General features: G+C 51.9%; 1 protein-coding gene across 2 annotated transcripts in view; it reads right to left on the reverse strand.

The window, feature by feature from the left end:
• Positions 1 to 10,715: 10,715 nt before the first annotated feature.
• The window catches only part of LOC4804835 (mucin-2), a 30,517-nt gene continuing 16,829 nt past the window's right edge, over positions 10,716 to 24,403 (reverse strand). For both annotated transcript variants that reach the window (XM_033378109.1, XM_033378108.1), the window contains exons 2-3: positions 18,289 to 18,756; positions 10,716 to 17,286 (exon numbers count right to left, since the gene is read on the reverse strand). In XM_033378109.1, coding sequence (XP_033234000.1) covers positions 11,250 to 17,286; positions 18,289 to 18,587 — 6,336 coding nt within the window. In that variant the 5' untranslated portion in view covers positions 18,588 to 18,756 and the 3' untranslated portion in view covers positions 10,716 to 11,249. The remainder of the gene's footprint in view (positions 17,287 to 18,288; positions 18,757 to 24,403) is intronic.

Raw genomic sequence — 24,403 nt, forward strand, 5'->3', positions numbered from 1 at the left:
GGAACTTCTTCTAGAGTGGCCGTACATTCATGGATTATGCGCTAATGGCTGATAGGGGCTCCTTCTTTAAGGGTATTGCAAGGTTTAACATTCAATGGTTGTATTTTTTTGCTGTATTTTTCTGTTGTGTACATCTTGTTGTCAACTTTCAATGTTCGCCCGTCTCCGTCTCCGTCTCCCGTCTCCGTCTCCCGTTCCGTTCCGTTTTCGTTGCCTGTCTGCCTGATTGTCATCTCTCTACATCCACCTGTCTCGCTCTCTACTTCCCGGGCTTCATGTTTTCCTTTTTTCGTGTGCTGTTAAGCCGGAGTTGCCACTTTTTTGCACCTATCTATCTGATGGCAGCAACAACAACAACAACAGCAACAGCAACAATGGTTGGAACAGGGCAGACGCCATGCCGTGCGCCATTTTCGAGCTGTTTCTTGTAACGGAAACGAAAGCGGTTTTCATATGCATGTGCGCTTGCACTAACACAAACAAACGACTGGTATATGAAAGCAACGGTGGGCTTGCCAGGGGTGGAGGGGGCGTGGCAGTGGTTCATCCTCCATCGTCCTCCCCTGCCGGCGACGACAATATGAAATGTGCGGCTGCGAATTGTGCAGATTTCCCGCTGGCCTCTACCGCTCGCTTTGCTCACCTTATGGGTCACACTCAAAGGCAAAGGTATGCAAACAGCTGCAGTTTAAACGCTTTCCGGATGTATGCATCTTGGCTTACAAAGGTCGGCATTTCATAGGGGGATATTTAAGCAAAATTGTGGATTTTGTTGAACTTCTACGCACTCAAAAGGTTGGCACACCAGAGATGTCGGATTTCTATTTCAAATTTCAGAGTATACTCTTACTGTTGGCACACTTCTGATTCGCACAGTTTGGCGGCTATGGGCACCCTCTGATCCCGATGATTGTTTATGTACTTGGAGCCCCATACATTTGTTCGGTAGTTCATCCTTAGTCGCTCTCCACACTCTCCCTGGCACTCCGGCAATGAATCGCTATCCGCTGCTGCGCTACCCTGCGCCGTGTTCAGGGGGTACGGGTATGTTAAATAAATTTGCATACTTTAGTTCATCGTTAGTTTGGCAAAAGCTCGATTCTCTATGCAAAAATGCAGCTCTGATGATGGTACAAAAAAAACAAACGAATTACAATGCCAAAAAGGAGAGAACGGACCAAAAGAACCCAAGAATGTGCTCCAAACGAGCAAGTGTGTGTGTTTGTGTGTGTGTTTGTGGGAGGGAGGGAGTTGTGGCAACATGCTAATGAGGCATTTGTTATGCAGCATATTTTTGCAGCTTTTGTCCTATGAATGATTTGCACTCGACACACACAAAAAACAGAAAGTCCCAATCCCGTCAGCTCTGCCTCAGGCTTGATTTACGAGCTTGGTACGAGCTGCAGTGTAGGTATTTTTTCGGTTGAAGGTTTTCCCGTTTTTTGTGCGGCTATTCCATTGCCCAAATCTAAGTCCCTCTCTCTCTGTCTCTCTACCGCTCTGTCTCTGTAGGTTTAACGGCACATTTAAGCGCAACCGCAGCCCGTAACAACATCAGCAGTGGCAGCAGTCCTGGCAACAGCAATCCCAGCCCGTGCCAGTGTGTAGACTTTATGTACTCTGTGACTCTGTGTGGCATGTTCGCCAGCAAACCCAAGCCCCCGTTTTCGGTTAAAATGCCGAGACACACGCTTGCGCGAAATTTTATGATAGTATTTTGGTGTAATGGCTTACCGCATTGTAGCTGCTGCTCCTACGGCTGCTGCTGCTGCTGCTGCTGCCGTTGCCTGTTTGTGTAATCTAGTGTTGAAATATGGTTTTAAGGTAGATTCAAGGCAATTTACCATATTGGCCGCAATACAATTTCCGCCCCGACCCGGCAAACTGCCGCATAAGGCCACATAAATAGCCAACAGCAGCAGCAGACTGCAATGCCAGCGACATGTGTATTTAAATTTGCTGCGGCTTATGTTATTTGTCTTGTTCATAGTTGTTGTTGTTGTTGCAATTTACTTATGATAATAAGCACATATGTGTTAATGCACTGTACGGCGTGCTTATAAGCCCGTAATGCCTTAATCTCAGTAATTTCGCGTATTGCTGGCATTTTTCAAGCCATTGCGACTTGCTCACACGCACATTTTCGTTAATTTGTTGGATTGGTTCGTCGGTTCTGTCTGCCCTACTATTTCTCGTAAGGGATTCTGAAGATCAATGAAATAAATGCTAGTAAAACATCGATTTGGGTTCTTGAAATTTTAAATTTAAGCCAAAACCAACACCGACTTAAGCCGCTTTTACCCGAACTTTACCGGACCTGGTCTGCAATCTCTCTCCCATTAATTTGGCTTATCTGCTCAATATCCTCAAGAGCATTCGTGCCTTTTAAAAAATCACACTTGTCCCGGCTAATTCCTTTCAAGTTTGCGGCGAATAACCCCACACAGCTGACAGTTGCAGCGCGCACGATGAACGAGAACTGCCACGGCAGATATGGTGGTTGGCTCTGGCGCTGGTCGCCATTCATTTGGCCGTCTACTCTGGCACTATTGAAGCACCACCCTCGGAACTCCGCCGAGCCACCACCCAGCATACAATTCCGGTGCCAGCCCCAAGCCACAACTAGATTTTTGGTCGCCTCGTTGCTGCTGCGGCGTTAGGCAATTTGTTTGCCATTGCGCTGCATGTGTGGGTGCTTGTGTGGGTGCATGTGTGTGTGTGTGTGCGGGGGGGGGTCTCTGTTTTCCTTCTTTCTTTGTTGGGGACGGCACCACCCTCCGGGCAATCGTCAGCGACGTTCCCAGACACAAGATTTATGCGCTTGCCAGGCTGCAAGCAAGCAAACGGACAGCAATTAATTTGCATTCTGGTAATTAATTTTCCATTTCTCCAGTCGCATTCCCACTCTGTCTCTCTCTCTCTCTTTGTTTTCCTTGGTTTCTTTGCTCAACAAACTCCGGGGCTGCCGGGTCCTTTGCCTATCGTTTGGTCGTTTCCAAATTGCTGTTTGCGTTTTAAAGTCGATTGGAGTGCTTAAAGCTAATCAACTGAGCAGAGTCTGCAGAGCAACGGTTACCTGTTGCCACGGCCATGGGCGAATCAATCAGCAGGCACCCACACCCCATTAATTATGCAGTCGAGTGACCAACTTTGGGGCTGTAAACATCCTGGTAACAAGGCCTCCGCTGCCTCCGCTGCCTCCGCTGCCATTTCCCACAAATCAGGACCCGCAGCGCAATTGAAGTTGTCATCGTTTAAGGCCAACGACAAGGCCAAATACGAGGACTCTAGCCATATAATGCATACAAGGCAACAGCCCCGACAAGAGCACTTTGCCAAAGTTTCGGTCTCGAGGCGCGACATGGCGACGGCGGCGGCGGCGGCGGCGGCAGGCATTGTCTTGCAGCTGCTGCAAGTGGTGTTTGTTGCACTTACGATGTAGCTGTCGTTTACGTGGTGTCGAGGCAGTTCATAAAGCTTACGGCAGCTGCAGACACCAGAGAGCGATGGAAAGGACAGCCAGAAGTGGGTGGAGGAGAGTGGAGGGTGCATTCAACTGCACTTCATTATTTTGCTCATTTCCTCTTAATGACAATATCAATGGCTATTTTACGCCATTGTCTTGCCGTGCACAGTCTATTGTCTCAGCTGGAAGTCGTTTTATTTGATTTTCCATTAAGTTTAATTAATTAAGTGTAAAAGCGTTGACACACCCACACGGAGCACGGGAGGACCGAGGACAGTCCGAGAGGAGACCCGATGCGGCAAATGGTGCGTACAAGAATTGTTCGATGCCTTGTGAGCGACAGCGTATCAGATCATTTAATTCAAGCGTGGCGAGCTTACAAAGCACACAGCACACAGGACACATGTGCCAGTGGCAGTGGATATAAAAATTAAGTATACGCCATGTAAGCAGGGCGGCAACAGGGCCACTCCGGAATAAACCCCATCAATGGGAAATTTAATTAGATTGCGGGTCGAGTCGAGCAAAAGTTTTCTGAAGTTGGATCTGCGTACAGCTGTTCTTAAGGATCGACAGGAGGCATCCTCTAGCAATCGGATTTGGGTTCGGGAGAGTGCCCTGGACCCTGAATGGACCACCAATCGAAGAGTTATGGAAGCTGGATATTAGTCCACCGTCCACATGGACCTCGTCCTCGTTCCAAGTTAATTTAAGTTTATTTTCGGCTTTTTTCGTGCCGCGCGCTATGCATAACAGTAATAAATTCATTGCGAAATTGTCGCTCCACAAAAAGATAAACAAATGCAGGCGCCCGAGTTTGCCATGGGGGCGGTGAAAAAACATTTCATTCGCTTGCAAACGGAAGTCGAAACTTTGGTCCGAAAGGAAAATGCACTCGGAAAATAAAACAGCCTCGCTGCGACAGATACAGAGAGCGACAACCAGGGAACCAGCTCAGGGAAATGGAGAAAATTGTTGAAAATTTTTCGGAAAATTCGCACAGAATGAGTGTGCAGAAATAATTTGAAAACTTTCGCTGTTTGTACGACTAAGCAGAGGCATCGCCGTCGTCACTGGAGGATTTGCCACCAAGTAAATATAATTTATGAATCATTTTCCGTTCACGGACGGCAAAGGCAACAGCAACCGCCATGATCGCAGATACTGATTCGACGGAGGAATTCGAGAGTTCCATTCCACAGACTCTATCTGCAGACAGCTCTTAAGTCCCAAAAGTTGCTCCACAAAAAGCAGAAAAGAATTAAGAGAAATGGAATGAAATGCGAGTTGTGCAAGAAACCACAATTGTGCAGAAGGAATTTGTCTTTGACTAACCCAGCATAAACTCGCACACGTTTGGCTTAACATGTTAGGACGCCTTTTAAGCTTGGCAGGAGTCGAGTCGAGTGGAGTGGAGTCACAGGATAAATTCATTTACATATGCACACACTGTCTGAGAAATGACGGAGTCGGCAAACTCCCGAAATAAAATCGGCCTGATCAACTTCCGATTGCGCTACTGATGGCCCCACTGCAGGACCTCCTAATGACGTACATAACACTTATGGTTGGCCAGGCTAATGGCCTAATGGTTTAATGGATTGGGGGCGGGGGCGGGGCGTTGGCGTTGGCGGTGGAAAAACCTGCGTTACCCAGTCATTCAGGCAGCCAACCAACCAGGCAACTGTCTTTTAATTACACGACTTAACTTCGAATCCATGCAGGCGCATTAAACGTAGGGTTGTGTGCTCCTTCCGGTTGCCTGATTCCCCCGGGGTGTGGGACTACGCCCCACACAGCTCACACTGTTTTGTCTGCACAACCAGACGTATACTTGATGTTGTTTATGGAAGGCCACAATTCGTTTATAGAAAATATGCCAACGTCTCCATTATGACTTCTTCAAAAATTTACAGTCTGTTGCTTGGCGTCTTTTTTTTTTATTTTCTCTCCACACTTTGTGGATTTGCTTTTCTTTTTTCTCTCTCGCTTGTTTCTCTCATGTTCTTCACTCTTTTTCTGTGTGCCTTTTTTCACCCAAGTTTTTTGCGCTCGAATCTGGAGCCAAGTTTGGGCTGCAATTATGACTGCCTTTCCCCTTTCGCCGCCTCTTTGTGGCCGTTTATATGCCTTCTTTCGCTCATTTAATGTATTTCGCAAGTTTTTACTTTTTGTCTTGCAGCAGCCGTTTCTCTCTCTCTGTGTGTGTGTGTGTGCCTATACAGCCTCTGATTCTGTTTTTGCTGCTTCTGCAGGGCTTTTGTTTTTTAGCCGGAAGTTGTTCAAGTGTTAATAATTTCATTATTTCCGTTACGCTGCACACACACACATACACGGCCACGGGCCGCACCCACACATGGCCCCATATGTGCACATTACAGCTGCGTCTCTGGCAGTCTTTAGTCTCCTGACTTCGGACTTTGCCCGCCCTACACTCGCCCGAATCGGGCTGCTTGGACTAGGCGCCGGCTTGACCACAATATGGCAGTCCAAGGCTCAGAAAAGCCTGAAAGGGGAACGAGCCCATGATGAATTCTTGTGAATCTTTCGAGCCAACATAGGCATCGAAATTTAAAGTTCTTCTATTCGGAAATTTAGAAAAAGGCTTAATTATTCGGCGGAAGAAGGCCGGCAGAGCATCGTGGCCTCTGCTTGATTTCTTGTTATATTTGTGGGCTTTTGCAAAAGCCAGAAAACTGCTGCATGAGTAAAATGTACGCTTTTTCATGCAGGAGTATGTCCCGGGCCGCGCGTAGTTTTTTTTTCCCCCCTGATTTTCTTCTCGGCCTGTATGGGGGGTAAAAATGTAATTACATACGCCAAAAGTAGCAGGCCGTGGGTGTGGAGATCCTACAAAAAAAAAAAAAAACCAAGAACAGGACTATGAGAGCGGTGTGGGACGGGCGGCCATTGCAAAGGAATGTGTGTGCTTTACATCAAAGGATATAATTTAGGGGTCTTAAATAAATTAATACGCCGCCTGGTTTAAATTTGAAACTTTTTTAATCTGCTTTAGTTGTGCCATTGACTCTGTGTGTGTGTGTGTGTGTGTGTGTCCTGGCGGCAGATAACAGGCTACCGCCTGGCTTGAGGCTAAAGGACTTAGTCGAAACGTATTTCGGGCACATGTCAAAGTCGCCTTGCGGAAACTTTTTCCCCCCTTTTGCACAGTTGCCGCAAATTAGTTTTCCTTCTCGCATTCCATTTTAAAGCACTCTAGGCACTTCCTTTCCGGGCAGGTCCTGGCACGGATATTCTGGCAATTTAAATGGCAATTAAGCTTGGATACCCGTTTGTTCGCCCATTTCCATTATCATAATTCAAGCGTGCTGCTTTTTGTTTTTCTTTGGAAGGCAAGAAAATATATTTCAATAATTAACATTATTATACAATTTCTATTCGCATATTTACACATTTTCGTGCTCACTATATTTCTGTTTTCCTCTGGTTGGATATTCTGCATTATTTATGTGTGTTTTTGTACCATGAAATGTATGATTCCCCCCCCCCCCCCCCCCCCCCCCCCCCCATCCTCCGTGGATGACGATGGCGATGATGAGCCTTTCCCCCATTCGTGGGGCAGATCTGGCGCCAATCAGAGTAATGGCGCCCATTGCAAACAACGAAAACAGTTGCCTGTAATCCTTGGTTACTCATTTTTTTCACGCCTCGCTGCAGTGTTTTCTGTTGCCTCTAATTATTTATGAAAGCCCATTTGCCACGAGAATAGAGCGCAGCTTTCCACCCAGCCATGTTCACGGGAACCCTCATGAAAATCCACATTAATTTGAATCAAACATTTACGTTAGTTTTTGTGGTACCCAGCATAAGTAGGGTAGGATCTGCCAGACTAGGGAGGAGGCTTGCAGGTTTTTTAGATCTATAGAATATCTTTAAGGACAGATAGCTTTGCCCCCAGGATGGGCTGCCTTTTCGTTGAGATATACATAGTTATAGTTCCCCAGTAGTGGGTGTCCTCTAGTCGGGTCTTCGACGGCAGTGCTTTGGCTTCTATTGATATCCGGCCATGTGTGTTATTGCTCTATCCTGTTGGCCGTTTCTTTGTATTTGGTGTTCTATGTGCATTTGATTAGATTCGTATTGGTTTTATCACCGCTATATATTTGAAACCCCGTCCAGTGCAGAGCCCAAGCCCACCTGCATTTATTCAGAGTTTTCCAACGTCAAATGCAACTATGCGGTAAACCTGGGGTAAAGTGGAGGTATGGAGTGGCTCTTTCAGTGGATCAGTGCCTTGTAATATTAGGCTTTAGATTGAAACGCTTTCAAATAGTAAAAGGCACCATGGCTTCTCTGAATTTGTATTATATCGACTCCCAGATTATTACAGAGCCGAAATGCGCTTCAATTTTGTTCATTGTTATTTCTATTAGCCGCTAATTGATGGGCGGACAGTCCCCACCCCCCCCTGCCTCTTTTCTGCATAATTTGGGCAGGACAACTGTAAGGATCCTGCCGCCTGCCGCATAGATGACGATCAAATTGCATTGTGGCTGACAGGCAGTATCCCGTGTTAAATTTAATTGCCAAATAGTTGCCAAATGAGAACAGTAGCAATAACAAAGGCCACTACAAGCGACTAATATTGAATGCAGCACAGGACAGGACAGCACAGCACAGCACAGGACAGCACAGGACTATACGGGACGGAAGGGCACGTCCCGCAACAGAAGAAGGAACATTTAACAATTTTCGAAAAATTAAATCAGAGCTTGTGGTGCGGCACACAACATTCGCTGCAGGAAGTAGTCGCTGCTTGCGGGGTCGCTGCTTGGGATACCCTTGACAAAAATGTATCCCCCACAGCCACATGTCAGAGATACCAATGGGATAGAATTTTCCTGATTTATAGCACAGATATATGTACATGTATGGGCCGGGAGATCTAGTCCTAGGCCTTGCCTGATGGGTACTGGAAATGGTGGATGGTACTGACCATCGCAGCGCAGCCAACGACAACCACTTTTGGGCATGTCCTTGTCCTTGTTGCTGAATCCTGGCGCCATGTTTGCATAGAAGCTGGGACAAAGGCCTGCGGGAGTGCGGTGCGGACACACACGTTGCATGTTTGCTGGCTTGTCCTGTCTAGTCTGGTCTGGTCTGGTCTGGTCTGGTCAGGTCCAATATAGTATATCACAGGCTAACCGGAGGCAGCATCCTGCTAATGATTTCATGTTGAAATCTCAGAGAGGCTGCCAAGCGCCGTATCTAGTTCAGAGCCAATGCCTGACTGCTTCTCTGATTCTGTCTGCGTCGCTGATTCTACGGCTGCCCCAATTTGCTGCTCCCCAGTCCCCAGGCCCCAGGCCCGCAAAACACATAATTCTCCAAGTGTATAACATAAATTTCATGTCTCTGCCGCTGCTCGGCAGCTCCGCTGTGGCTAAAAATGAAGCTGCGCTTTCACTTTCAGCTCTTAAATTAATCCTTGGAGTGTTGCTGCTGCCGTTTTCTCTTCTTCGAATTATCGTTCCCCAGTTGCCCGGACAAATGCTGCGCTCGGAAATTCTGCTGTGCCAAGGATGCATTCGAGATGTGGAAAATTAAATAGAAAATGCAAATTCCTGATATCCGAGCCGAGATTGTTGGAAAATGTTAAAATTATTTATAAAAGGGTTTCCCTGCCGGGCAGCCTCATTCCGCACAAGCACTAGGGATTCTTAGGGGCTAAAATTTCGAAATGGAATTTCGTTCACGTTACCATCCAATTAGATCAGTTAGCGGGCTTTCAGCCCGGTGGATCTGATGGCCAAGCGCCCGGCGCTTGTTTGCTAATGGAAATTAATTAGTATTTTTCGAACCAAAGTGTTGTCCGACTGCGGTTGTTGGTGGCTCATTAGGCGGGCCCACTAGTGTTTCCATGTGCCTGCATTTTGAAGTTACCTCAGGGCCCCCCCTCCTTAGCCTAGCCTCCTTATATGTTAACACAAGCTGCAGACAACCCGTTAGTTAGGTCCGCAGTTAAGCCATTAAAGCCATAGCGCTGGCAGAGTAAAATGCAAATACAATAAAGACACTCAGAAGCCCGGGTACTTGAACGGGTTCAGGTGGGCGGCATGGCTCTTTTGTCGCTGTTCCTTTGTCCCTTTGTTGTTGCTTTTGGAGTGGCGCTTACGTAATTTCGGCAGGTGCCAGCGAAGGCAGCACGAAGGCTTTTCGCAATGCGTTAAGAAAAACAAAAGGAGCCAAGTACTTGGACCCGAAACGGAAAGGGAAAAGGAAAACTTCGTTGAACAACAATTACAATAAGCAGCCCCCCCAACAGCTGTCGCAACATTGTCCAGTGTCCAGTGTCCCGGAGAGATGAGGGAATACTTTCCTTATTATACAATACGCAATCATAATAACAATAATCGTAACAACAACCGCTGGGCACAATGAGAGATGTTTCTTTTCCGGCAATTCCGGCGCGAAAAGAACTTGCACTCCAGTGTTGGGCGGTGCAGAAAGCGACTCGCAGTTCGCATGACAAATTAGTGGCCTTCCATTCAACGCACAGGGGACGGGCAGGAGACGGGCAGGAGCTGTGCAGCAGCTGGGCAGGAGCTGTGCAGGAGACGGGCAGCAGCTGGGCTTGGGTTTGGTCTATTTGGAAAACATTGACACCGCAGTCGTTAGTTGTTGGTTCGTTTTGATGGGTGTTCTTCTATCCTTTTATCCTTCTGCCCTTCTGCTCTTCTACCCGTTCCATTCTTCACGGCTGGCTGGCTGGCAATTGTTGGGCCCGCCTAAAAGTATGCTGCTTGTTTCCGAGATTTTTTTCCCCTGCAACCGCATGCATGCATATTTACTTGCATGTGTTGGTACGTGCCCGTGTACCAACGAGCAGCAAAAACCGCATAAAACTCGACAGAACAAAAGCCCGGTAACAGGCAAGAGAGCAGCACAGCCCCTCCCCAGCCGTGCCCCAGCAACATCTGTACAAAAGTCTAACAAGAGGCAAGCACCAGGACCACCTCCATCTCCTTTGGCCTCAAACATCCACGCAGCCGCTCAAAACACGTACAGGGTAATCCAGCACGAGCAACATCCAGTAGCAGGCTGATTTCATCATAAGCCTGGCTTGTAAATATTCTTGTTAAATATTAATTAAAATATGTGCGGGCTCCAAAAATTGATTCCATTTTGAGATGCGGGGGGCTCCAATTGGAAAATGGTTGGGAAATTAAACTTATCCTTCCCTTTTATAGGCCATCAAGGCGTTGGCCAAGGCCTCTAGAATGACGAGAATTGTTCGTAATATATTTATTTATTTAAATTTGTTCGTTTAGGCTTAGATAGTAGCATACATAACATTTAGTTTACGCAGTGGTGCGGTACGGTTTGTTTTACTAAATTACATTTGTTCAGTTGCCAAAATATTGACGCATTCCGTGATTGCGTTTGCATATTTGCCCATCGAGCGGCATGAAAAAAGTGTATACGTATATTTTGAATATTTAAAAAGAATTTAAAATCTGAGGAAATCTGATTAATCGGGGTAATGGCAAACGCAATCCGTTTGCTGCACATCAATCACGTATCGGGCCGGACGACCTCTGGCCTCTGACGACGCGGGATTAAGGCACAGCAAGGGGGGAGGGGGGTTGGCGAGGGGTGCGGGGGCATTAATGATTAAGTTAGCCTAATTGTTGGCATTCCAGTAGGCGCTCGGCAGGCGGTAGGTAAAATATATAAATTCACTAACTCGCATTCCCGAAACTGTTTCGATAGTTCGATAGTTCGATAGTCGCTATTTTGGCTTACTTTAGGGCGCGTGCACTCATGGCAGCAGGCGCGGGTTGAAGCGTCCCATGAAGAGGATCATGCCCGTCGGGTTGTGGCGGACAAAGTAGAGGAAGGGCTTGTCGAAGCGGAGCCGGGGCGCGTCCGGGACACGCGCCTGGCGCGGACGCAGCGGCAGCGGCAGCTCCAGATACTTTGGGTCCAGCAGATCGTCGTAGAAGCCGCGTCCCAGGGCCGACTCCTGCACGAGCGAGCCAAAGTCGACGACCGCCTCCGAGGAGTCGTCGGCACCGTCCTCGGTGGCGTCCACATCCTTGTTGCGCTTGCGCAGCGGCGGCGCCGGATACATCTCGACGTGGTGGTGCTCGGAGATCTTCTCCTCGCCGCAGGTGCTGAACGTGTTGATCTGGATCATGTCGGACAGGAAGATGTCCTTGTTGCCGGCCCCGGTCAGGCCGCGCAGGTCGGCAAAGTCCGACTTGAACAGACCCTTCAGGCCCATCTTCTGCAGGCCCAGCGAGGCGTTCACGAAGGAGCGGTGCGAGAAGCGTGGCAGCTGCACCTCCATGCCGGGGCGATCCATCAGCGAGGTGAGCAGCCTGCTCCAGGCCTGGTCGTCCCCGAAGGCCATGTCCACCAGGCTGCGCTCCAGCCTGTCCAGGTTGTCCATGGGCGATATGGAGCTCTGATGGCCGGGCATCACGTAGATGGTGCTCACCGTGTCCTGGATGCGTCCGAACGCCACTATGGTGGCGTCCAGCCTGGGCTCGTAGCCGGCGGTGAAGCCGGACCGATAGAGCACGGCCGGGATGGGCACCAGGCGGCGCTGCCGCACAGTGGGATGCACCTGGAAGAACATCTCGCCGTCCCGCTCGGTCGTCGATCCGTGCGAGCAGTCCGTCTGGAAGAGATTCGCCGAGATGGTGGCCAGCGGGCCGTTGACCCACACGCTGTTCGTGCGCAGGTACTCCAGCACCTTGCCCATCGTGTGGCGCTTCACGAGCAGGTTGGTGCGCCGCCGCACGATGTCGTTGACGACGTGGAAGTTGACCTCCTCCACGTGGCCGGCGTACAGCTGCTGGGTCTTCTCCTTGAAGAAGGGCAGGATCTTGCCGTTGGCGCGATCGCTGAAGATCTCCCGCACAAAGGCCGCCGTGGCTATGTCGCTGTCCGTCGCCTGCTCCACCGAGCCGGTGATGTTCTTGAACACCAGATGCGGATTGAAGGTCACCATGTCGTCCAGCTTGAGGATCTCGTTCATTTCCCCAGAGGTGCTGCCGCGCGCACCCAGGAAGACCATCGACAGCATGGAGGTGAGGGCGAAGGGGGAGATGACCAGGCTCCTGGCCGAGCTAATCTTCTCCGAGGTGATGGCCTTCCAGTAGCTGAAGGCCAGCTCGTTGCAGAGCCTCGCGAACGAGCGCAGGTCCTCGTCCATGGGCGCCGTGGACGCCTCCAGGCCCTGCGAGGATTCCGGACTCGGCTCCAGCTTGACGGGCGGCCTGGTCGCCTGGCTCGAGCTCGCCATCAGGTTGGTCAGGGAGGCGGGTCTCTGCATCGGTCGCTGCTGCGACTGGGACTGGCCTTGGGACTGGGCCTGGGTTGGCCCTCCCTCCCCTGGGTGGGCATTGTAGGGCAGACCCTTGGGCGGCTGGGCGTCCAGTTGATTGTAGCCCGCCAGCAGCGAGGGCTGGACGTAGTAGGAAACGGGCTTCAAGGTGTTCAGACGCCTCGTAGTGCTGGTGGTTGTGGGTGCCTTGGTGGAGGTCTGATAGCCTGCTTGGTCCTCCTCATCCTCCTCGTCTGGCTGCTCGGCAGGCGGCGCATTGCCGTAGCTGGCCAACGGCAGCGTCACCCTGTAGGTGTCTTCCTCCGGCTCTGCTGCTGGGGCTCCTTCGATGGAGCTTTTGTCCTGCTGCGGCAAAGGCCTCACCACACTGGCCGTCGTCTCGCCCAGCTTCACATATGGATCCTCGTCGTCTAGCTGCAATTTCTGTGCACTTGTCACCGCCTCTGTCGCTGGCTCTGACTCTGCCTCTGGTGAGGCCTCCGCCTCCTCCTCTGAAATGGTGGCTGTCAGCTCATCGGATATTTCCTCCATTGACTCGTCGTCCAGCTGCTGAGATTTAACCGTGCTCAATTCGATTTTTTCCGTGACCTGCTCGGAGCTGAGCGACATGTCCGATTCAGATGATACCACGGACGTATCTCCGGGTATTTCCGTGACCGCCACCACCTCCTCCACTCGCTCTGACTGGTCCTCCTCGGGCTGTACGGTGTATTGGGGCAGGAGTTGGGCCGCATTGGTGGCACTGTCCTCTGCACTGGTGGCTGGCAGATCCGCTGTTTGTGCTTCCTCTGTTGATGTTTGCTCCTCCGCCTCCCCTGCCTCCTCTGCCTCCAGGTAAACATTCGTCGCCGTTGTCGGCTCCTCTGCTTCCGTGACAGGGCTGCTGGTTGTGGCATCCGTTGGTGGCTCTTCTGTGGCAGTTTTTTCTGTGGCAAAGATGGATTCAGTTCCTGCCTCGGTCGGACCAGAGCTGGCGATGGTGCTGGCGATGGAGCTGGCGATGGAGCTGGTCTCCATTTGATTTTCCTCGTTGTAACCATTTGTCAACATCTCGGGCATTTGCTCTTCACTTTCGCTGCGCTCCGTGTGGCTCTCGGCCACGTTGGTCGTTGACTCCTCGCTGGCGGTGGTCTCCCGGCTCGCCTCCTCGGTGGTGGCTTCGGAGGCACCCTCCGTAGTCTCTGGTATGGCTGTGGTTTCCTGCTTGGCCGGCTCTCGAGTTGGCTTCGCTTGCGGGCTGCTCTGCAGCTCCAGTCGCTCGTTGGCAAACAGCTGCTGCTCATCGTCCTCGTCCTGCTGTTGCTGTGCATAAATTTGGGACAGCGACAGGATGGGTATCCGGTGCGTGCTCGTCTCCACGTGGACGGTGCCTGCTGGAAAGGCGTCGTTCGGGTAAGTGGCTTCCTGCTTGACGGTTGACGCCTCCGGCTCCACTTTGTTTAGCAGGCCGGAGATCTGTGGTGCCTGGGGCTTCTCCGACTCTGGCTCTGGCTCTGGCTTTGGCTTCAGCAGGAACGATGCGTTCAGCTGGGCATAGTTGGTCAGGCGATGGGAGTCCTCCTCGGGCTGGAGCTGGGCCGGCGGCTTGTTGGGAGCCCCTTGGGTTATCTGCTGTATGACATCGGACATGAGGAAGTCCAGCTCGTCCTTGGTCTCGTTGGAGCTCATGAACCCGTCCGAGACGAGCGTGTGGCTGCCGTCCACCAGGGTGGAGGCCACCGTGGCGGCCTGCGTCTGGAAGTTGGCCATCGATATTTGGTCCGTGGGCCTCAGCATCTCCAGATTGAGCTGCTGCACCAGGTCGGCTATCATGGGCGTCACCTCGGTGCTGTCCGCATCGCTCTCGGCGGCAGTGCTGCTCTCCGACACGGGCAGACGCAGCGCCTGCTCTGTGGTGGTCCCCTCCTGCTCCGGCACCTGCTCCTCCTCCGCCTGCTGGCTGTAGCCATTCGTGGAGCTGGGCTCGCTCAGCTCGGTGACAATCGCCTCCGGCACGTCCGCAAACAGCGGCTCGAACTTCACCACGTGATCGGACTCGGACTCAGACTCGGACTCGGTCGCGGCCTTGTCGGTGGTCGCTTCGATCTCGTCCAGGCCAGCCATGGGCGTGGTCACCAGGAACTGGGTCTCTCCCGGCAGCTCTGTGGTCTCCGGCTCGTTGGCCTCCTCGCTGGCCTTCTCCGGCTTCAGGGGCACTGGCTGCGGGGTCACGGTGAAGTACTGCGGCCGGGCTGTGATCAGCACCACGGGAGCCTCCTCCAGGCTGCCGGCGGTGGTCTCCCTGTCTCCCGTTGTGGACTCTGTTGACTCCTCCTCCTCTTCCTCCGAGAGCATGGTGGACAGAGTGCTGCCTCCATAGTGGGCGATGGGCGGTGGTACTCTTGTGGTGGTGCCCACAGTGGTAGTGGTTCTAGGAGTCGTGGTTGTGGTCGTGCTTGTTGTGCTGCTGGTCACTGGCACCTTCTTCTTGTTGGCCAGCGACTGCATCTGCTCTTGGGACTCGGCACTGTCGTATTTCACTGGCACCAGAGCCGGCACGCTGCCCGCTCCGTCCAGATCCCCCTCCGACTTGTCGGCGGCCGAGAGGTCCTGCGTCAGCGACTGCACAATCTGATCCATCGAGAGTATCTGATCGGGCGACAATTGTGGCGCCGGCGAGGGCGAGCTCTGCTGCAGTTGCTGCTGCAGCTGCGCCAACGACGGCAGCGGCGTCTTCTTCAGGGGCGAAGCATCGAACAGAGCGGACAGATTGTGGGCTGCAACTGGCTCGTAGCTGGGCACGGGATACACTGCCGGCTGGTGGGTGGTGGTGGTGGTGGTCTGGGCCGCCTCCGTCGACGGGGCCGCAGTGGTGTGGACGGGCTTGCTGTGAATGCGATTGTGGTGCAGGTTCGGTGGCCTCTTGGTGGAGCTCTCGGGCTTTCCATGCGGCTTCTGGCTGTGCACCAGGGGCGCCCTGGTTGTCGTTGTTGTGGACGTCTCTGGCTCTGGCTCTGGGGTGGTAGTGGTAGTGCTGGTGGTGGTGCTGCTGCTGCTGGTGGTGCTCTCTGCTGGGGGCTGTGTCGGTGTTGGCTCTGAAGGCGTGACTTCTGCCTCGGCGGCTGTTGTTGTTGTTGTTTCCGGCACTGGAGTGGTCGTCGTTGTCGTCGTGGTCGTCGGCTTGGGCTTCTTCTTGGGCCGCTGGGGCCTTGTCGGCTTCTGGGTTACCACCGGCTGTGGTGCAGGTGTCTCCCCCGCCTGTATGGGCCCTGGCTTTGGCTTTGCGGTTGGCTTGCGCTTGGGCTTCGTTGGCTTGCTCCCGGTGGGGCTCCCTGTGGTGCTTCCGGTGGCTCCCGTGCCCGGAGCACGTGTGGGCTTGCGCTTCTTCTTCTTGGGCGTGGTCGAGGCCGGCGCACGGACGGTGGTGGTGGCTGGGCTCACTTCTGGCTCCGAAACCGCTGCCTGGGTTGTGGTTTCAGGTGCCGCTGTTGTCGTCGTCGTTGTCGTTGTTGTCTTCTTCTTCACCTTTTGCTTGCTGCCGCCTGGCTGGGTGGTGGTGCTGCTGCCAGCCTCTGCTGGGGGCTTCTTCACGCGATGTGGCTGCGATGGCTTCCTCTGGACGTTCGCTGGTTTCTTGACCGCGATCTTCTCGGTGGTTGGGGGGCCGCTGCTCGACGAGGTGGGCGTGTGGATGATCTCCTGGTTGTTGTAGAACACCCGCCGGGTGGTCGTCTCCGGCCTGGCCGTGCTGCTGGGCAGCTTCTCGTAGATGGGCTGCATGTGCAGCAGATCAAAGTCCGGCATGTTGGCGGCCGCGTGCTGGTACTGCTGCATGCCCGTGTACACCGACTCCATGGGGTCCAGCTCCTCCTGCACCACCTGTGGCGTCACCTCGGTGGTGCTGGTGGTGGCGCTGGGCTTGCGCTTGTTGCCCGCCCCCTTCCGCTTGGCGGGCTTCGGCTTCTTGGTGGCACGCGTGGTGGACGGCGATGGCGCCGCCTGGGTGGAGGCCTCCAGCAGCTCCGACTCGGGCGTCATCACAATCTGCTGCGGCCTCTGCTGCAGGAAGAGATCGCCGCCGGTGTTCCCGAAAATGGCCGGCAGGATGAGCGACCACGAGGAGGACACGTCGGGGGTGTCCAGCAGGGGCAGCAGCAGCTCGCCGGAACTGTTCTTGCCGGAGCCGGAGGCCACCTCCTTGTTCAGCACACTCTGCACGCTGTCCACAATGTCCTGGACGTTCTTCTCCGGACTGGGCTCGCTCAGCGGCGGGGCCGTGTGTATGATGGACGGGCCCTCCCCGTCGCCGTTGGCCACGATGCTCTGGATCTCCTGCATGGTCATCAGGCGCTTCACCAGCTCGCCGTGCTCGTCGAACGTGTAGAACTCGTAGCGGTCCGGGTTGAGCAGGTCTATGGGGCTGGCCACCTGCAGCGAGGGCTGTGGCTTGGGCACCTTGTGCCCCAGGGCGTCGGTGAACAGCGGCTCGTTGCCGTCCAGCACCACCGAAACGGAGGAGGACACGCTACGAGGGAGAGGAGGGCGAGAGAGGAGACATGTGTTAGTGACGTTGAAAGCTGATTAATGGCAAGTGATTTCTGCTCCATTTCTACTCCATTTCTGCTACTATTCGTATGGAAAGAGGAGTGTCCTTTGGCCCGCTGTCGATGCCAGTCATGCCACTTTAATGCAGCCCCCATGGTTGCAGCTGCATCTGCATCTTCTGGAGGTTTTCGTCGAGGCATGGCCACATCATTAACATTTAAGGACGTGAGTCGGAGCCTGCTTAGTCATCTGCCAGCTGGGCAGAGGCAGGAAATCACTTCACGCGAAAACCAAGTGCAGAAATGTTTTTTTCGAGGGGATTACAAATAGAATCTGCTACTGCTACTGCTACTCTCCTTTCCCCTGCCCTCTGCCAATCTGAATACTATCTCAAGGATGCCTAATTGCAGCCTCTATTGGGCTCAGCCGACAGGGGACTTCCTTCCCCTCAGGGAGGCGCCCGAGGAGTGTAAATGTAAATGAATATCGGACTGGCAGATCATCATCTGATCCACAGCGAGTGTCACTCAAGGAGGACTTCTCGGGGCGCCAGCCAGGAAGAAGTGGAGGGGGGCACGGGGCACGGGGCACCTGCTTTCTGCGCCCAAAAACTCAATTGATTAGCAATGATTTAATGTTAATAAGCACTCAATTAGCTGTGGCAGCGCTCTCGCTTTCTGCCCCCCAAGTATGCAACGTTTTGTGGGGCGCCTCTCCAGCAGGAAATTAATTAAAAATCCTCAGTATTTTGTGCCCCACCGCGCCTCAACCTCAGCGGAAAATGGAGGAAAAGGAAAGGAAAATTCTATTTCAATTAGTGGCAAAAATGGAAAAAAGCTGTGCAAACAAAAGATTAGCCCCCATAGCCCTCCCCCACCCCCCACCACCGCCAAACAACAAAGACCAACAAGTACCAGTGGGGGAGGCCCTCGCCCTCCCCCCCACCTGTGTCCATTGTCTGTCAGGAATGCTGTGTACTCACCTGGAACCGATGATTTTCTTTGATGGCACGGCCGCTGTCTCTGGCCGGCCACTGGATGTCGCCACTTGCCCCTCCTTCTCCTCCTCCGGCTGCTGCTCCTGCTGGGGCATGGCCGTGTCGTACACAAAGGCGGGCTGCAGCGGGCCGCCGCTCCTTTGGCTGGAGGATGTGGTCGAGCTGCTCGAGTAGGTGACCAGCGGCTGGTGGTGGTGGTGCTGCGTATTCGGATGGGCTGTGGCCGGGCCCAGGCAGGTCCAGGCCGAGAGCCAAAGCAGCAGGGGAATGCGCGTTGGACGCATTGTACCTCTTGTCGTCCTCTCGGTGCGGGTGCTCCCCCTTTGGAGTCTCTGTTCGGACCTTGGACTTATCTAAAAATTGTTTAGCTCTCCCTTGGGGAGAGGGGCCGGAAAAGGTCCTGCTGTGGGGTGGCCGGGTGGCCGGTTAATGCGGCAAGTCGTGAGGCGAAAGCTGCAAAGGAAAAGTGGAATGAAAAACCAATTAATGCCATGTTAATGAACAGTCTGGGCCACAAGGCCGAGGCCGGGCTTTAAAGCAGCCAGAGTCTTTAAGGCAGTCCTGCCACAGTTTTAGGGCACCTGAAGCTGAAGCCACGCTAATGCGCCTGTAATTATGCTAATAATAACGAGCCGCCACATGAGTGCAACAGGGAAAGGGGGCGGGGAAGGGGGGTGGCCTAAGTGCCTGGCAATTTGCGCTCAAGAAAGGGCATAAATGCATATGGCTGTGTGTGGGTGGGTGGGGGGTGTGTGGGGGGGTGTTTTAGCAGCTGCTGCTTCTACGATTACTTCCACCACAAAGTGGGGACTCTCCTGCGTGATTAGAAGTCTTCCAAGGAGCTCCCCAGAACATTCAAGCCTCACGGAGCGGTAATGCTTCTCCCTTATAATCTATGGGATCTTCTTGGTCCCCAAAACCCCCCCCCCCAAGCCCAATATTCATGCATATTGCTAGGATTTTTGATAGTTTCCCCAGTTTTGGGCTTGGGGGAGTATCCCATAGCACCTCCCATTCATTGTTGTAGCTTACTGGCTGTCACTTGCTATCAGCATTCGAAATCTGTGCAAATACTTTCGCCAACAATTCTGTCAGTTTTTGGCCGCTAAGCCCTTGGCACAAATGAATTGTCAATGGCGCGACACGAGGGAAAATAACAAACAATATGTTAATAAGCCAGCAGCCAGCAGCCAGCCGGCAGGCTGTCAGAGAATGGCTAAAGAGTCAGTGCTCTGACAACTTAAAGTCCTGCCTGTCAAAATGTTGGCACGCCCACAGCCCACATGCCCCACATGCCCCACATGCCACATGCCACCGCCACTGAACCCGAAAAACTTTGCCACATCACGTACCCGCCCAAGGACACTCGCACTGGCTAAACGATTGCCGATCAATGTGCAAAATATATGGCCATCAGAAATATGCTCCTTGCTTGGCCACTTATGGCGGGGGGGACTGTGTCTTGGCCCCCCTTTTGGGTGGCATTTCAGGGGTTTTTCCTCTCTTTTGGACAAAATTATCATAAATTGTGCGTTAAATATTTTCGGGATATTTAATGTATCTTTCAGGCCGGTCGCCACTTCAGGGCCATTGATTTGTAACGGTAAATTACGAAGGGGACCGACCAGAAAAGGTTCTCGCCTGACATTCAAATGTAAATGAAATGCACTGAAAAGTAGCTTTTTCCTTAGGCCCCCCCTGGGGACGGGGGTCGGACTGACAATGATGCCGAGTGACATGACAAGTGGACGACGACGACACACACAGAGAGGGAGAGAGGGAGGGCCCCAGAGTGGGGCCAAACCCTGGAAGAAGTGCGGTCTAGATCCCTGTTTCCTTTGGTTAAAGATTGGGCCTGACAGCAGCAGAAAGGAAGCCAACTTCAGGACGTTTGTTTAAACAAATCACTCAGATACAGGACACAGAGATAGAGACAGAGACAGCCACAGAGTAGGGGCTACAGGACACTTTGTGTGGGCCAGGACTGCAGCAGCATATTTTTGGGCAAATAATCTTCATATGTATTGGCATCTCCCCTAACGATGGCCTGTTTGATATCCAATTTCATTGTAATTATCAAAAAACGAGGTGGAACGTTGTGAGTTGCTGCGGACACCGCAACTCTACGGTTATACCCGATACTAAGTCAGTATGGCTCTCCTCCGGCAGACGCCGCTAATATTTAACGACACGACAAAGAGTGCGTGCGAGAGAGACAGAAAATCAGTCTGAGCGTGACGTCGGGCGCTGCGTAGCCACTGCAAATTGATTTGTTCCTTTTGGCTATAAAAATGATCTGATCTGATCCAGATTCAGCAATCTGATAGATATGGTCATTATCTATGATTCTGCGTTTTTAGTTTTCTCAAATCTGCAATATTGTGGATGCAACAGATTTTCGTCCTTTGTGGGGGCGGAAGGGGGTGGGGTAAAATTCTGAGATATACGTTTTATAGTGACATCTTAAAGGAGTGTGTGTACCAAATTTGGTTACTCTAGCCTTAATAGTCTCTGAGATTTGTGGTTGCCTCAGATTTTCGTCCTTTGCGGGGGCGGAAGGGGGTGTGGCGAAATTTGGACAGGAAACGGTCAAGGTCCGATATCACAGGAGTGTGGATACCAAATTTGGTTGCTCTGGCTTTTATAGGTTCTGAGATCCTTGAACTCATATTTTGCAATTGGCAAAACCGACCATGAAACCTGTGTGTTAGAGTGAGACAGAGCGAGAAAGAGTGAAATTGTTTTCGTGATTCTGGCTGTAATAATTATACGATCTGGTTCAGATTTTGCACTCTAGAAGATATAGGCATCTTCTACGATTCTGCGTTTTTAGTTTTCTCGTATCGTTGAAATTGTGGATGCCACAGATTTTCGCCCTTTGTGGGGGCGGAAGTGGGCGGGGCAAAGTTTTGAAATATTTTTGGAGCAGTGACATATCACAGAAGTCTGGATCCAAAACATCGTTGCTCTAGCTCTTATAGTCTTTGAGCATTAGGCGCTGAAGGGGACGGACAGACGGACAGACGGACAGACGGACAGACGGACAGACGGACAGACGGACGGACGGACAGACGGACAGACAGACATGGCTCAATCGACTCGGCTATTGATGCTGATCAAGAATATATATACTTTATAGGGTCGGAAACGATTCCTTCTGGACGTTACACACATCCACTTTCACCACAAATCTAATATACCCCAATACTCATTTTGAGTATCGGGTATAAAAAACACACCTGCTTGGGCCTCAAAGCTGGGATTTATTTATTTGCCAAGTGGCGAAATTGGTGGCAAGGCTAGAGGGATCGACAAGAAGTTAAGACCATGTGGACAAGCGGCCAGCAAATGACCCACTCAGGCACCCAAAGGGGGGGACCTAAAAAGTTGCGCAGAGTTTGCCGAAATGTGTCACGTCTGGTGTGTTGTGGAAAAATTAAGATTTTCCACCAAGGCCAGTAAAACTTATTTCGGTTTGTTTCTTGGCTTGTTAGCCATTGATTCTTTATTGGATTTACTGTTCGAAAGACACACACACACGCACACACACAGAGAGAGAGAGAGCGGAGGCCAATCAGTCTTCGTTTGCTCCAAGGAAATTAAAGCAAATTGCATTACGGCAGCGAGCGCTTAATCAAGGTCGCCGTCGACTTTAAATTGCACAAGTCAGAGTCCAGGAGAGTGTCGAGGCCAGAGTCCACGCCAGTGGCCAGTCCAAAGTCCAGGCCAGTGTCCAGTCCAGTGGACAGGTCGGAGTCCAGTCCGGTGCCCAGCCCAATGTCCAATCCAATGTCCAATCCAATGTCCAGTCCTGTGTCCAATCCTGTGTCCAATCCTGTGTCCAGGCAATCTGTTGAATCTGAATTGTGTGTGTTTCGCTGGTCCTTCTTGGGTCGCTTTTCGTGCTTCCCTTTTTTGTTCGCACTTTCGCGGTGCGGCCAACAAAACCTCCAGACGCCCATAAGATGTTGTTTGAGGGGCTCCCCCCAGGCCGAGTCCTGGCGCAACTTTCGTTCTGCACAGAACATTTGATTTTATTTATTTATTTCGATTTGCGCTTTTCTTTCCTGCCTTTCCTTTGGCCGAACGACGTAACGATTTCCTTCCTCTTGGCCATGTCCGCCTCTGGGCTCTGGGCTCTGGGCTTTGGCCTCTGGCTAATGTGCATTTTATTTTCCGCTGCCACTCAATTCCTTGGCCATATATATCGTATATCCCCGACGGTTTGGCAAAGATTTTGTGCTCGCCTCAGGGGTCGAATATACGTATAATTTTTGGCATTCCATTCCCATCACGTGCCCATCGCTCGGTGCCAGTCTTCATTTGGCTATGAAACTTTTCAGCTTTCCCCCTACGAGCATCATTGTTTTCGTCTCTCGATTATGAAGGATGGAGATGGAGGTGGAGATGGGGGCGCTGGCGGTGTCTCTGCCACTGACACCGATGCCTTTATAGTTTCCCAACAATAAATGCCTCGGCATCGAAGCATTGTTTGGCTCCTGCACGTGTTGCCCATCGAAGCTTTGTGTCATCGCAGCTCTGATTCCGATAGCTGGCCGGACACGTTCCGGCTTCAGCGGGGGGATGGGAGGGGGGGGGGGGGGGGCAAGTTATGAGGCTCCGTGGCGTGTGCGGGATTAGGACACCGTCAGGACGCCGCAGCCTTTTAATATCTTTGAACTCTTTGACATTAATTAGCAGAAACTTTGCCAAGCCCCAACGTGGCGTATACGTGATTTTGCCCCCTTTGCGCTGGGGAAACTTTTCAGCAACGCATTACGCGGCATGCACCCTTTCTGATTGCCGCAATTTATCAAATGGCGCGTGCTCCACACGTATCGCATTTGCATTTTGCATTTTGCATTCGTCTTGGCCGCCCCACCATATCAGCATTTTTCATTAATTACGCAGCAACGGGCCTTTAAAGCATTCCATAAATCGCATTAAATTAAGTAAAATTGCAAACAATGAGCCAGGACTTCACTGGACAGGACTCGACCACAGCTGCTGCCACCGTCGTATTAATCTCTTATGCAATTGCCGGCCATTATCGCACATATACGCGTATTTATGGCTTTAAGTGGGACAGCCAAAGGCTTTACTATTACCAACAGATACCCTGGATGGGGGGGCCCAGAACATTCCCAGCTGTGGAGCCAAATTTGGTTACTAACAAGCGTGTCCTTGGACGCTTCCCGGGCCGTCACAGAAAAGGAATCTTCCGGCAAAACACTTTGATTTTGCACAACAGCAAATTTTTCAATTTATTCCCGGCCGCTGGCCGCTGGCCGCTGACCCTCTTCTGGGGAGCACACATTCAATCATCGGGCATTCAAGCATTCAAGCATTCAAGCATTCGGAGGCATTCATTCATTCATTGCTGGTCGAAAAGAAAAAGAAAGGGACCTTGAAAGGTGCACAAAAAGGCCTCGTATCCTTTTATGCCCAACTGCGTTTCTTTGGTCCGAGTGTGTGAAAGGATTAGGCCGCTGCTGATGTCTCTGTGTGTGAGTGCCTTATGTCCAGTCATGGACCACACATGTTGGGGGATATCCGTGTCCTTTTGAGCCATGACTGGCACCATTTTCGCCCGTCCAGTTTTATCAGCTGGGCGTAATTGCTAGGCCCATCGACTGATGAGAGTGAGTCAGCCGCTTCCAGCAGTGCATTAGTCATGTTCATTAAGCCCAGTCATAATCTAGTTGCTGGCCAAGCCCGAGCCGGGCTAAATCTATTATTTAATTGCATTTTAAATTCACCAACGATGGCCGGAGCCAGCCACTCCGACCAACCGAGGAGGCCTCATCTCTGGTACACGCTGGATAAGGCGAAAGGCGGTCCTCTCCTGGCCACAGTCAGCAGCTTTGTAGCCAAGGGCGAAAACTATATGTATGTGCGGCCATTTTTCATGTGAATCAGTTAGCAAACTGGTCCTGTGTCCTGGCTCCCGGGTCCTGGCAATGCCCGTAAAACGCGTGCGCCTCAGATAAGATTGAGAGACAGAGAAAAACTGTGTTGACAAATACCCAGAGGAGTAGGTTTTTGTGGCCACCTCCCCCCCGGTTTAACGATGCCCAAAATGTGCGGACAGTTATGAAGA

The sequence above is a fragment of the Drosophila pseudoobscura genome, chromosome 3 (genome assembly GCF_009870125.1).
Source record: "Drosophila pseudoobscura strain MV-25-SWS-2005 chromosome 3, UCI_Dpse_MV25, whole genome shotgun sequence".
NCBI classification, from domain to species: domain Eukaryota; kingdom Metazoa; phylum Arthropoda; class Insecta; order Diptera; family Drosophilidae; genus Drosophila; species Drosophila pseudoobscura.